Raw genomic sequence first — 15,328 nt, forward strand, 5'->3', positions numbered from 1 at the left:
CATCCCAAATCCTGTCCATCAATTACCCTCTGCAAATGTACTGTCTTCTGCATTCATGTTAACCGGCAGGTACAGGTTTGATAAATATGCATTTGCCAGTATAAAGTGTAGCCCTGCCCTTGTTTTACCTAGGAAACCTGCTGATTATGCCCATTAACATCATACAGCAAAAGCCTTGTTATCCAGCACTTTAAATATCCAGAAAAGAGGCATTCCCGGCTAGTAAATCGGGGAAGGGTTTCCCTAGGCCCTTTGAATAAAACTCAAGGCCAGATTGGCTGAAGAAAGTCTAGTCGGCCAACTGGAAAGAGGAGGGAGATTCCTTAAGTTTCTGTTTCTCCCTCGAGATGCTGTTTTTTGCCGACTAGCTGCTGAAGGAGACAGGAGCAAGTGGGAGATTTACTTTGGCAGCGGTCTTGTCGTAATTCAGTTAATTGGTGGTGTGGTGGTGAGATTGGGTGGGTGGGAGATTGAGTTGCTTGACAGTGTCAGGTTTGGGGTGTTTTACTTCTGTGAGAGCATGCTTGGGACCTGCAGCCCAGCCACCACCAGCAGCATCGAGCAGGTAGCTGTAGCAGAGGGTGCTGCAAGTCCTGGGTGGGTCCCATCACTGCCACCCGCCTTGTGCTGCTGGGCTGGGCTCACTGGCCTGCAGCAGCACAAAGCAGGAGGCAGGGGTGTCCAGAACCCACCTGGGGCTTGTAGCCCACTCCACACCTCCTAATGTGCACCATTGGGCCCAGTCCAGCAGCAGCAAGCAGTTAGCAATATAAAGAAGATAACAGCCATGCTTGAGCCCTGCAGCCAGCGTGGTGGAGTGGTTAAGAGCAGCGGATTCTAATCTGGAGAACCGGGTTTGTTTCCCCACTCCTCCACATGAAGCCTGCTGGGTGACCTTGGGCTAGTCGCAGTTCTCTCAGAACTCTCTCAGTCCCACCTACCTCACAAGGTGCCTGTTGTGGGGGGGGGGAAGGGAAGGCGATTGTAAGCCATTTTGAGACTCCTTACGGTACAAAAAAGTGGGGTATAAAACCAACTCTTCTTCTCTGCTATCATCAGATAAAAGCCTTGTTAAGCAGCAACTGCCATTTCCCATAAATACTGGTTTAGTAAAGCTTTTATTGTACTATGAAAGTTGTTATACCAGGGTAGATGTGTGGTCCTTTCTTTGCCAATGGTGAGGATACGATATTTCACAATAAGTGCAGGAAGTTTTAACCAGGAAGGATTATGCTGGCTCTTGAAATCACACGGTGGGACACCATATTCCAGTTTGGATCCTCGTCAGGTGTTCCATTCAGTCTTCCTCGTTGTAGTCAACTTTTCCTACACAATGCCTTCCCACTCATCATGTTGTTTAGTTAAGGCCTTTCTGAACTACCTTCTCCATACTTCCCAAATGGCTTTTTCTCTTTGGCTCAAAGTCTGGAGAATTAATAGCTAACATGTCCTCAACAGTTGTGGTGAAAGTTAAGGAAGCAATTGTTGAAAATATCCTATGGATGTACAAGAATGGAATCCATACCTAACTAAGGCCAAAAGAAGACATCTTGATTTCCCATGGAATCAACCTTTTATAGCGCTTTCAATCAAGTCTCAATAACATTTATTCCTAAACATGTGGCATGAGAGCATGAGCAATAAATATCACATAGATGTTTCAGCCCAAAGGAAATTCATCTTTGTAAATTAGAGGCCTCTGTAGGCTGTGGATTTGGCAGCATTGCCTGAACCATCATTGTTCAAGTGAACCTCTTCCAATTGGATAGTTTTAAGATGCTAGTTTGCCAGTGGATAGGTTTATCCTTTCCAAAATCTTTACAAAAATCTGACAGAAAATGTAGGTTTCTTACTGCTTAAAGAAAACATTAGAAATAGCAACTCTGGTGCCTAGTAATCATCAGTTCAAGCATTAAGCATTGAGTTGAAACAACTCACAAAATTTGAGTGCGTAAGAGGGATTGATAGAGAGGTTCATTGGGCTTTGGCAGCCCTATTAAAATTGAATGCATTCACCCCCTTCCACCGAGATCCTGTTAAACTGCTTGGCAAACACTGTGCCAGGAAGCTTGCTAGATTGAAAAGAGAACCCCTCTCATATTTTCTAGAGTGGGAAAGCTCTGAGTAAAGGGGTCATTGAGTAGAGTTGCCAATCTCCAGGTAGTAGCTGGAGATCTCTTGCTATTACAGCTAATCTCCAGCCGATAGAGATGTGTTCACCTGGAGAAAATGGCCACAATGGCAATTGGACTCTATGGCACTGAGGTCCCTCCCCCCCAAACCCCACCCTCCTCAGGCTCCGCCCCAAAAACCTCCCACTGGTAGTGAAGATGGACCTGGCAACCCTATAATTGAGTGCCCGTGCCAGTGGTTAACTGGTTTGTGGGATATTGCTCCCTTTTTCTTTTCTTTTTTGAAAGGCCCACCTTTTCAGGCTTTCAGCAACAGCCAGGGTGTTTCTGGCTATTGCCATTCCTGATTTCTGCTTACCAGGAGTGGTTGTAATTCTTCTTCCGATATCATCCAATTCCTTCTGTCTCAGTGTTTGGATTGAGAAGGTGTAGAGAATTTTTCCCCTGGCAGTTGTATTGAAAAGCAAAATGTAATTTATTCTCCAGGTAGAATTTGGCCAGAACTGTGACTTTATAATTTAGGGGTGTTTTTTTTTTCCTTTTGAATTGACCATATGCATTTCTGCCTCAGAAGCAAAAGTAGACCTCTGATTATATACACATTAATGGGGAGCATGAACCATGTAGTAGAAACAGGAACTGGTTCTGTTTATTCTTCTCTGTTTATGAAAGTCCAGTTTTCACTTGTCTTGGAAGAGCAATCCAGATTTTTCCATTTGTTTATGTTCGTGAAATTGCCTGGGTATGCCTGAAAGCACAGCTGGCTCATAGGGAGACACTGAAAATATACAGTATATAACCGCTAGAAAGAGAGCATAGCGTTAGTCATCCATGCATGGCCAGACGAATCCCTTTCAAAGACAAGAAAAAAATTCATTTTCAGCTTATGTGTATGATAGCTTGAAAGGAACAGACTTAAGCAGGATTTGCGGTGGCCTGGTTGTCCACATTTTTGGTAGTATTACTCAGGACACTCACTAGCACTCTACTATGTACAGAACTGCTAATAGTAATGGCCTTCAATGGGAATAGCATGTACCAAATTCAGTAAATTCCTTTGAAACTTGAGAGGAAATGTTGCTTTGGAATGGTCATTGTTTACATTTTGCACAATTACCATAAGATATATTTTCTCTTTATTGCTGATGTTAAATTTAATAGCTGTTTCCATGTTTTTCAAAGCAGTAAATCACTCTGAAAGATCTATGGGAATTGAGAAGATTAAGGAATGCTGCAGGGGAAACAGTGTCAATGTTTTTGCCTTTCTTTGAGTTAAAGCAGCCGACTGTCTCTTTCAAATGTGCTTTTAATTTTTTTTGCAATTTTGGTTTACTAATTACTGAAAGTTCACATGTTCAAGGACTTTTGGATTCCTTTCCCCCTCATCTTTGATAGTTGTGACTCGTGAGCAATTTCAATGGAGGATCCTATATCTCTATACAGTTACAAAAATCCTTTGTGTGGTAAAGGACATCTTGCATTTAAGTGGAAAAATATGGTGGTCTGCTGTGGAAAACACTTTTGTCATAACTGTATATGTGCACAGGAAGTTACAGATAATGGCCGTGATGCAGCTTACTATACACAAATCTTTAGTTAGTTATGGCATAGTGTACCCTGCACACTCGCTTATGTATAGCTTCCATAACTAGAAGGGAAGCCCTTGTAGAAACCAGCCATTGTGGACGTTGCAAGAGGACCTCTTGTTAGCTTCCTAGCTTATTTTTTTAAAAGATATTTTATTAACACTTTCAAAGAAAAGCAAAACAGACAAATTACATACACATACATTCACACAATTTGAACTCCTTCAAGGAGTCTATTTCATCTTACATTTCAAACATCTTACAGCTTCCTAGCTTAATTTTTGTGTGTGTGTTCCCCTGGAGAAAATGGCTGCTTTGGCAATTGAACTCTATGGCATTGAAGTCTTTCCCCTCCAAAACTCTGCCCTCCTCAGGCTCTGCCCCAGAAACCTCCTGCCAGTGGTGAAGAGGGACCTGGCAACCCTACAGTGGCAGGGGATACATATTCTTGAAAACTTTCATAATGGCTTATTTTTGTGCCATTTTGTAACCAAATATGCAGATACTGAACAACACAAGAAGAATGTATTAAATCATTTTAATTTCCTGTTAATGGCAGAAGCCTTCCTTTTGAACTGTCTGAACATTTAGAGTTGCCAGCTTCCAAGAATTACAATTGATCTCCTCTGTTCCTCTGGAGAAGATGGCAGCTTTGGAGGGAGGATTCTGTGGCATTGCATCCCTGCTGAACTCCCTCTCCTCCCCAAACTCTTCCCTTCCTAAGCAACACCTCCCAATCTCCAGAAATTTTGCAATCCAGAGTTGGCAACCATATCAACATTAGTTCACATTTTTCTGAGCTGTTGGTAAACAAAATTCATCCAAAATTTTGAAGCAAAGCATCGTTCAGCTGCCCCTGTCTCATTTGATAACCCAAGTGCGCTGTGGGCTACTCCTGAGTTAGTATTGACTTAAAGGCAAGAGAGGCTCTTTCAGGGCTGGTGCGGTAGCCAAAAAGACTGACCTCTTCATTCATGATAAATAGCTGCATCTGGAAGAGTTTGTTTTCCATATGCTTTTATCGGTTACTAGTTCCAGGTGATTGCTGTAAGAAAAAGACACCTTGAATGATATGCGATTTGCTGTCAGTCTCATCTAAACAAAGCTGTGCCGCGTACTGGAGAGAGGTTAATTTATTCAGGGTTCCTCAGCAGGGCTCGAACCAGCATTTTGCTGCTTTTGGCTTACGAAACCTGGTTTGTGGGCTATGCATACAGTTTCCACCGTTTTTGAAGCTTCGTAGTTGAAGTGATGTGAGGGGTTATTTTTTTATTGGTTTTATTGTAATGGACAGGTTTTAGATTCTACCCATTGGGCACTGTTTTCCCTGTTTTTATTGTTGGGAAGTATTTTTGAACTTCATTCCAAATTCTAAGAACAGTTGTGCTGGATCGGATTGTGATAATGGTGGCAAATGGTGGAATTCAAGACTACGGGAGACTCCCCCAGCCACCCCTTTTGCACACACAAAAAACGGTCTGGTTAAGGCAATCTCAGGCTGATATAATTTAAAATGAGCATTGCATTTGCACATTGTTAATAACCTGTTGTTTTATTTACTTATTTAAAACATGCATATTCCACTTTTCTACAGAGCTTAAAGTGACTTTGTTTAAATTAAATCAAATCACAGTAGAGACTATAACACTTAAAAGTAAATGTGCACTCATCATTGTGGGACCAACTAGAGTTTATATTCCCTACACTAGTGGTCCTTAACCTTTTCAGATCCAGGACTTTAACACCCAGGAGGATAAATGGGTCCCACTGAGCTACAAGCTCATTATAGTAAGTCACATGGCAGGAAAAAGAAGAGCTAGAATTGTGACCTCATTGGTGGGGAAGGGAAATATGCATTGGAAGTATGCACAGAGCATTGAAGGGACAAATGGCAGGGGATGATCAGGCCAAGTGGAGAGAAAGGAAGTAAGGAAGAACTTTTGGGAGGACAGAGTCTCTGAAACTGTATGTGCTAAAAAGAATGTTCTACAGCTCTATGCTGGTCCTCTCTGTTAGGGTTGCCAACCTCCAGGTAGTAGGTGGAGATCTCCTGCTATTACAACTGATCTCCAGCTGATAGAGATCAGTTTACCTGGAGAAAATGGCAATTTTGGCAATTGGACTCTCTGGCATTGAAGTCCCTCCCCTCCCCAAACCCCACCCTCCTCAGGCTCTACCCCAAAAACCTCCCACCACTGGCGACGGGGGACCTGGCAACCCTACTCTCAGTCTGTGTGCAAGGAGAGGGAAGAGGGTGTGGCACCCTTGCATCTCTCTGCACCTGTGTATTAGCAGTGAGTCCATCCAAAAAGTTGCAAAAGTGGTGGCTCTGTAGGAACTTGCAGCCCAGGTGGGAAAGCTAATCCTCCACACACACGCCACAATTTTTTGTCTGAGCCCCCATTTGCAAAACAAAGCTTAAAGAAAGATAGACTTAAGGGTTTTCTGTATGGGAAGTGAAGGATATTATTGTAACACTATTAATCTAATGCTAACGTAATCCAACCCTGTTAGCCATGATGTATAAATGAAACCATCATTTTCAGCGGCAGCGTTCCTCTGATTACTGGTTGCTAGGGCAGAAACAGTGGCAGATTTTAGCTTCACATTGTGTCTCTGTGTTATTTCTGTATGCTATAAATATGTAAAGGAGTTACACATGCACCTGGGTTACCTGGGTTGCACATGCCTTTGCAGAATAATCTTCAGTTGTGGGAAATGGGCAGAGAAATAAGGGAGAATTGAGATGTCTTTAGAGCTGGAGAGGAAGAAAGTCCACATAAAGAGAAGCTCTTGGACATTTCTTAAATCTATTTTGCTGTGAAGCTAGGATTGCCAACCTCCAGGTGGTGGCTGGAGATTTCCCACTGTTAACAACTGATCTCCAGGTGACAGAGATCAGTTCAGCTGGAGAAAACGGTTGCTTCGGAAGGTAGTCCCTACGACATTATACCTTGTTGAAGTCCCCTCCCCAACCCCCCCCTCAGGCTCCACCCCCAAAATCTCCAGGTATTTCCCAACCCAGAGCTGGCATTATGGAGCTCTCAGAGCTCTCCATGAAGCAAGGGAAGTGACTGGCGATTTCACCTCCCTTATAGATGAAAATGATGAGTATGAGCACTATTATTCAGGAAAGCTACAACGGAATTAGCCTCCAATGGGGTCTTGTAGAGGAAAGGAGGAAAACTGAGCTTCTGTGCAGTCTTCAGCTCAGACATGCATGCTCACTTGAACATTACAACAGGCTCCAAAAAGGCCTGCTATGTGGTACTGGACAAAGAAAAGGTCAACTTAAAACAGGACTATCCCATATAAAACAGGATGACTAGCCACTGTAGACTGAGGGTCTATCTAGTCCAGCATCTTGTTTTCAAATGCTCATAAGGTCACAACTAGACATTATGGTGCCCCCTTGGGACAATCCAGGGATGCTGTCACCAATTCAGAGCAAAATGGTGGGCATTTAAAAATGCCGCAAGGTCCGTAGCAAGGCAGGGCAAGGCGTTCCTGTTTCCCCACACACCTAACTAACTGGGCATAAATACAACCGCCTAACCTTGCTCGCAGGTAACGAGCTTCAGATGTTCCATTGTTCTGTAATAGCTAATAGGTGTTGATGGACATAACCTCCATGAATTTGTCTAACCCGCTTTTTAAAAATAATACCTTACAATGTATACATGAGGCAATTAAATTGTAATATATTAAGATTAATAAAGTCCCAAAAAGCAATTGTAAATACATATGTTTTGTTTCCAAAAGTCAATGATTGCCAACTCTTAAGCAAAGTTTCCTGTGCTTTTTTTTCTGCCAGGGGCTTTGAATTTCTCTGGTGTTTGAAATTCTGGCATTGAATTTATCGGGGGTTTAGCAGTACCTCTTTTTGCAACTGTCAATAAATCAACCTCTAAGCAGCTGTGCCTTTTTAATACATATTAATATTGGAAGTTAGTGGTACGTTGTGAGAAGAATTAAAGAAGGATAAACTACAATGTTTGCCCAAAACAATTGTACATTGAGACATAATTACCACATATAGTTTTCCTTTGGGGATTACATGTCTTATAGTTAATAGCATCATGTAACTTTTACCTTTTTTGACATTAGATACCAGCAATATAAAATATAATTCTTTTTAAAATTTGAATTTGACGAAGGCAAAATAATATATCATCTGTTTGTAGATGAATTTTGAATTAATGGTGTCAGTGTTTTAAACATTTCCTCATTCTGTGTAGAACTAACAAATGCATCAAATAGTTCTATGCTTAAAGCAAACGAACTGATTGTTACCCCCTTCTGGTGAGTTCCTGTGTGAATATTATTTTTATAACCTCTGTTAATTATGCAAATGAGTTTGATACATTGGCTTGTATACTACCACTCAGCTGAGAGCCAGACTAGATATTTTGGTGTCCATTGGTCTGATGCCATTTTTGAGAAGAATTCAGCTATTTAAAAATTCTGTGAGAAGCTGCAGTGTGGCAGGACCAGGTGATCTTGTTTCCACCTTTTCAAGTGCCAAAACAGCCCCCCTGGGTGGCATTTTTAAATGGCTGAATGCTTCTCTCAAATAGCATTGGCGTCCACAGGTGAGACCCATGGATGCTATAACATTTGGTGTGGTCCTTAGCCAAGCCTGAAAGCTTCCTCTGGGCCAAAGAATCTTCCTTTAATAGAAGAGGCTGTTCTGTCAGAGGAAAGAAGCTTAGGCCGGAGCCCAGAGGAATGCTTCAAATGTGGTCAAGTGGAGGGATAGGATACAAGATATTGTTTTGATACAGTCAAGGAATTTAGGATTAATGGTAAATCTTTACAGAGTTTGATTAAATATTGCTGTTGTGATTACTGAAGTCTTCCTCTGCATTAACATATATCGAAACTGCTTCTTCATTGTTGAGGCTGTATTTATTAATGAGGTTAAGAGCTTTCTCTGTACAGTTGTCCTTTCCTTGCACTGTCTCCTTTGCATGCAGAAGGTTCCAGGTTCAATCCCTGGCATCTCCAGTTAGTAGGTGATGTGAAAGACCTCTCCCTGAGGCTCTGGAGAGTTGCTGCCAGTTTGAGTAGACAATACTGACTGTGATGGACCTATGGTCTGATTCAGATTAGGGCATTTTCACATGTTTCTTTCAAAAATGAATGTTTGATTAGGGTATATATGTTTGCTTAGGGGCCTGTGCTATTTATTTGTAATAACACAGCAAATATTTTACAACTTGGTTTTAGTGAAGAGACTGATCTGTGTGACTTCTCTAATCCTTTTTTTAAAAAAAAAACATCTAAGCTAAAGGCCATTTTTGTTCCTGTGGTAGTGAATTCCACAAGTTAAGTGTGCATTATGTCATACCACTTGATAATGTTACATAATATTACTAAACAATAATGTTGTAAGTTAATAATGTCATTGCAAAAAATGAATGCTTCACTTGCTGTCTTTGCAAATGGAAACAATTAGGTCTGTAAACTATTTGTGTATCTTTGCAGGGGATTTCCAAAGAAAACAGGCAGGACTGCTAGGATTGCATCTGATGAAGAAATTCAGGGCACAAAAGATGCAGTTATCCAGGACTTGGAAAGAAAGCTTCGCTTCAAGGAAGACCTGTTGAACAATGGTCAACCAGTAAGTGACAGGAAGGTTCAGAGGGGGCTTTGGGCATAGTATTTTGAGATGTGTTCTGAGCCATTCCCTAAAATTTCATGTTTGAAAAGGAAAAAGGTCATAGCTCAGTGGCAGAGGATCTGCTATACATGCCGAAGGTCTCAGGTTCAATCCCCAGCATCTCCAGTTAAAAGAATCAAGTAGTAGGAGATGTAAAAGACCTTTGCCTGAGTCTCTGGAGAACCACTGCCAGTCTAAGTAGACAATAGTCTGACGCACCAGTGGTCTGATTCAATGTAAAGCAGCTTAATCTGTTCAAGTTTGAGAGAGAAACAAATATTTGTAATTTTCATAGAGTTTTCTTTGTGCTAGCAACATCTACATCCATCTCATAACTTTGTTTTCTTTATCTGAAGATGAGATCCAAGATCTTCATACTCCTTTATGCTCTTAGCCTTTCTGTTTTCAGTGGACAGTTTTATAACTGAGAAAGAAAAGTAGTATTTAATGGACTACTTGATTTATCATTTGTCTTATTTCCCTTTGAGAAGTAATATCAGTAACAACATTTTGTCTTGCAGTGCAGATTTGTTTTTTTGGTTTTTTTAAATCCTGACAGCTCTATAGCATTAAAAAGCAATTTTTCCTTGGTACATACTATTTCAGTATGAATCGAACAAAGCACTTTAAATACCCAAACTAGGCACTGTAACGACAATGTAACAGATGATCCTGCTGTCTTTTAATAGTAGATGTAATTTAATCATTACATCGATCCCAGTGCAGAGCGATAGCCAAATTAAGCACCCTCTGTGTAGCCTGCACTTTGCACCTCTCTTTGCGTCAGTAATCTGCATTTTGATTGGAAGAGGTGTGACCGGATGAGTGCCTCAGCAATATATATACATGGCTGTAGCCTGTAAGAATGAAGTATGCCTCTAATTTTAATTCACAAAAGGTGTACCTCTGGTTACAGAGATTTGGGGAAACCTCTTCTAGAAGATAAATTGTTATATTGATGTGTGTCAAAACGTGCTGCAGTTGTTCAGCATGTCCTCCTCGTGCCTATTAGCCTGAGATAATAGAACTCCTTTTTCTCCTTTTGGTTTAGAAGCTAACCTACGAGGAAAAGATGGCTCGTCGACTGCTAGGGGCTGACAGTGCTGCAAGCGTCTTCAGTATGCAGGAGCCAGAAGAAGACGTGGTGCTCCAGGTGCTGCTATGTAGCTTTCCTCTTGCAAAGCACAATCGCCATTTTCTCTTTTTCCATTGCCGGTTCTCTCTGCATCTTTTACTTTTTTCTTTTCTTTTCTTCTGGAGGACTGATTAAGATACTGCCTTTTTGCTGAAAAGAGAGGCATGCTTGACTGGTCTTTTGGCTTGAGCTGCAAACCGCTGCTAAGGGAGGGCTGCTTCCTTTTCTGCCTCCCTCAGGAAATTCTCAAACTTTGACTGCCTGAGTGCAGTCGGCTGTACCAGACCTCAGACTGCAGGAAAAATAGACAAGTTTGAGGCCCTAACTAGACACTCAATGTCAGTGTGTGCCATGCCTCAACTGTATTTGAATCCCATAATAGCCAGCCCATGTATAATTGATTGGGTGTGAGTGACGGAAGACTTAAAATCGTTTCTGTGAACAGGATGTCACATTGCTTCCCCCACCACCACCCCTCTAAAGGGAGGAAGAAAGTGTAATACAGGACTGAAAAGGCAGGATTTCTAAGACAATTTAGTTTAGTTCAGGTTTCAAGCAGAAGGTAGGACACTGCCAAATGGTAGGACACTGCCAAAGCAAGAGTAGGTAGTTACTGTTGCTTGCCAGTAGCCCTGTTCCCATATTACAGTGAACATGTTTGTACAATCTGCATGTATGCATGTACACTTGTTTATAAGAAAGAGCCAATGTAGAAGAAGAAGAAAAAAAGAAGAAGAGTTTGTTTTTATAGGCTGACTTTCTCTGCCACCTAAGGAAGAATCAAACTGACTTACAATCACCTTCCTTTCCCCTCACCACAACAGACACCCTGTGAAGTAGGTGGGGCTGAGATAGCTCTGAGTGCTGTGACTAGCCCAAGGTCACCCAGCTGGCTTCATGTGTAGGAGAGGGGAAACCGACTCGGTTCACCAGATTAGAGTCTGCCGTTCATGTAGAGGAGTGGAGAATCAAACCCGGTTCTCCAGATCAGAGTCCACTGCTCCAAACCACCGCTCTTAACCACTACACCACACTGGCTTACATATGAAACCAGGAACAAGTACCTGGATAAATGTTTAAGTTACGTGTTCAGCTGTACATGCATTGAATGTAACATGAGAATCACTTTAGATAAATCAAGTGTACACTGTACATAGATTGAATGTACATTCGCTGTAACTCGTGAAAAGGGCTACTATTTGAGCCTTGGTCCTGGTATGAGTAGCTTATATATCAGGGCACTGGGGAGGAGCGGAGCTGTTTTCTCATTGGCAGTCATGGCCAACTGCATGGAGGTACTACTAGAGCTGGATGCCAAGGGCTGGGAGTGAGAGGAAAGGGCACTGCTATTCCCAAAAGGGATCTTGTTCCATGCAAACAGACTTGCATGCATAGAAAGAAATGTCATGAGTTGCCTCAGGCAGGTCTGGAAAGGCAGCAAACACATTTTCTAAATATATGGATTGTGCCATTTTTTCCTTCCAACATCTTAAATATTACATTGTTTGTGGGTGGGTGGGTGGGGGAATCAGCTTTTAAAACATGAAGTAATAATAAATCTTGGAAAAGCCAAAGTTTTGCATAGGAAATGTGCAGAAATCCCTAACAGAGGAAACGTGGATGTGTGCTCATCAGTCAAATCAACTAACAGCAGGTCAACCTGAAGCAGAAACGAGCAGTTTTGGGGACCAGCTAGACCAAGTGTAGATTTTTGTTGGCAGATAGCTATAGTTGGATTGGGGTGATTGTGTTTAATAACTAATGCATGAATTTCTCTTAGATCTGCAAAAATGTAGTATCTGCATATGGCATGGGAAAAGCACTGTATAAGAGAATAAATTCCCATAAAGTCAGGGTGCTTTAGCCAAAGCCATGTCTAATATTTTAAGAGCCTTTGTACCATACGGCGTAGGGCTTTCCGTTCACTTTCCCCTCAGGCATACTGTGGAAGAACACTTTTAACATCTGCTCCTGTTCTTGTTCATTCTATCTCTCTGATCTTTCAGTGTTTGACGATAAAACACAGTCCTTGTCATCTTGAGATCCCTTTTGTTTTCTCCATGCGGAAACTGGATTTTTGGATACCACCCAAATCCAGCAGCGAAGTGAAAAAATAGACTTTAAAGAGTCACCAGTCATTTCTACTTCTTCACTGAAATGCCAGCGTCGGTGATTCAGACCATCCTAGTCAATCACTGGCATGTGTTATCATATGTAGTGGATTTGAACAAAAGAGCTCTCTGAGACTGCTGGGTATTTAACTTATTTCCAGTATCCCTCTTCTCTTCTGCCTTTACAGGAAATTGGCTCTCTTGATGCTTCTGTACTGACTCCTGTGGATGTTCAAAAGGTTAAACATTTCTCCTTCTTTCTGGGTTTGCTGTCCTCTGATGTCTTTCTGTTTCCTTTCCTGGCTTTTACAATGCTAACCCCAGACATTCACCGTTGGTCTCCTCTGTTGCAGGGCATAATTCTTTAAAAGGCATAATATTTTGGTGTTTTGTTCAGTAATTTCCTATGATTAGACATGTGCTATATCTTTCCTAGAGGTGACTCTTTGTGTGTGTGTGTGTGTGTGTGTGTGTGTGTGTGTGTGTGTGTGTGTCTGGAAACTATGGTGCACAATAAAGCTCTAGCTACACCCCAGCCTTTTAACAAGTAACCACGTGGCACTTCTATCCATGTGGAAAGATGGTCTTCCATAGCCTACAAGACATTTTAAATCCAGCATTATCTTTATCCTTTGCCTCTCCACCACAGGAAGATTGTGTCACTGAGCTTGTGCCAAGGCTGGAATTTTTGGATGACCACCTCTCCATTTGGCAGAGCCACAGTATCTTTGCCAACATCTGCCACATGGTCGCTGGGCATCTGTTTCCAGCCATTTTTTAGCTGCATTCTCAGGGAAAACTAATTGAAGTGAAGAATTTGAGGGGGGGAGGATTGTCAGTGCATAGCAGAAGTTTTAGGATGGCTTGAAATGCAACCCAGGCATCTTATTGCATGCGCCCATTGTTTCATAAGGAACTCATTTAGGACTGAGGTTGTTACAATCTGCTTGTCTATATAATACAGTTTCCTTTTTTGTGTGCAATCCTAATGGATTGTGGGGGAAGGGAAAGTGCAGGATGGAGTTAATTAGGAGCATGTCGAACTATTTATCAAATAAAGATGGGACTTACCCCTTGGACTTTCTGTCTTTGGTAGGAATACAAAGTCTCCAGCTTTGAGCAGAGGTTGATCAGCGAGATCGAATTTCGTCTGGAGAGGACTCCTGTGGAAGAGTCAGATGATGAGGTGGAGCATGGAGAAGAGCCCCTGGATAATAGCATGGCACCATATTTTGAGATAAAGCTGAAACATTACAAAATATTTGAAGGAATGCCAGTCACATTTACCTGCAGAGTCTCTGGAAATCCCAAGCCAAAGGTGAGGGAATGGAAGCCTGTCTGGAGTTGCACATAAGAGAACCAGGCTAGATTTGACACAGATCTATAGGTGCTTTCCCTATACATACAGGAGGTGTGGGAGGATCTACATGCATAACCCTCGCAGCTTTAGCCCATCAGGGGGGAAAATCAACGTTTGTTTTAAGGTGGGAAAAATTTATAGAAACTGGGAGTTTTGACTGAATATTGTTAACAATAACATATTGAGTGGTTCTAACGTCCGGGAAGAGAAAAATGTCGAAAGCCGCACAATGCAATGAGGTAAAGAGAGGGGCAGCTTTAGCTCTTCTCACCCACACACTTTGTGTCATGTAAAAAATTGCCTTCCTGGCACTGCTTTGTTTGTGAATGGGGCCAACATGTGAATAAATACATGTGGCTGGCCCAACTTTCCAGTTGGGCCCCTCATAGTGTTAATGGGATTTCCTCCGTATTAATACGTACAACTGCTCTTATGGAGATTCAGATAAATGTACATCATGTGTTTTCCTGTTTTATTTAATGGGGGCCAACAATTCGCACAAATTGGGGAGGAGGTGAAGGCGGAACTTGAATATCTGGCAGCTTTCATGTCATGGCAAGGTCATTGTGCGACATGGCCACATGACACTATTGGCCTGCTTGTATATGTCTGTGTGTAAGACGTTCCTCAGAGCTTACTGGAAGTGGCAGGATGTGGCATTCAACTTATTGGAGATCTCTGTTCAAACCAAAATAATGCAACACAGTGTGCAAGTTTTCAAGGGCCCAGAATTCTTCATCAGAAGAAGAAGAGTTGGTTTTTATATGCCGACTTTCTCTACCACTTAAGGGAGACTCAAACTGGCTTACAATCACCTTTCCTTCCCCTCCTCACAACAGACACCCTGTGAGGTAGGTGGGGCTGAGGGAGCTCTAAGAGAGCTGTGACTAGCCCAAGATTACCCAACTGGCTTTGTGTGTAGGAGTGGGGAAACAAATCCAGTTCACCAGATTAGCCTCCACTGCTCATGTGGAGAAGAGGGGACTCAAACCTGGTTCTCCAGATCAGACTCCACTGCTCCAAACCACTGCTCTTAACCACTACACCATGCTGGATGGCTGTTTAAAAAAAATAGTGGTAGGAGAGGCCTGATGAAGAGTTTTCTTCAGTACTGCGTTTGATTAACTACTGATTTTTTTATTTTTTTAATTGGACGGCTTCTGGGTTGTTGTTGCTTTTTGCTCCATCTTCCCAAAATTCCATGGGTAGAATTTGATACTTATCACATGCAGCATCCACTGAAGTCACCTGAGCATTCTGCTCAACATGCAGACAAAGGGATCTTAAGAGCATGGCCTGGAAGACCTTTTTTTTTAAAAAAAAAATCCAGCCTAATACAAAG

At 42.0% G+C, this 15,328-nt stretch overlaps 1 protein-coding gene across 2 annotated transcripts in view; it reads left to right on the forward strand.

Annotated features, from left to right (window-relative positions):
• The window catches only part of LOC130482484 (palladin-like), an 81,075-nt gene that overhangs the window by 40,231 nt on the left and 25,516 nt on the right, over window positions 1-15,328 (forward strand). The window contains exons 3-6 of one of the 2 annotated variants that reach the window (XM_056855218.1): window positions 9,206-9,341; window positions 10,432-10,533; window positions 12,815-12,865; window positions 13,723-13,944. In XM_056855218.1, the coding sequence (XP_056711196.1) occupies window positions 9,206-9,341; window positions 10,432-10,533; window positions 12,815-12,865; window positions 13,723-13,944 (511 nt within the window). The remainder of the gene's footprint in view (window positions 1-9,205; window positions 9,342-10,431; window positions 10,534-12,814; window positions 12,866-13,722; window positions 13,945-15,328) is intronic. The other variant, XM_056855219.1, reaches the window with a different exon arrangement.

The sequence above is a fragment of the Euleptes europaea genome, chromosome 9 (assembly GCF_029931775.1).
Source record: "Euleptes europaea isolate rEulEur1 chromosome 9, rEulEur1.hap1, whole genome shotgun sequence".
Lineage (NCBI taxonomy): Eukaryota > Metazoa > Chordata > Lepidosauria > Squamata > Sphaerodactylidae > Euleptes > Euleptes europaea.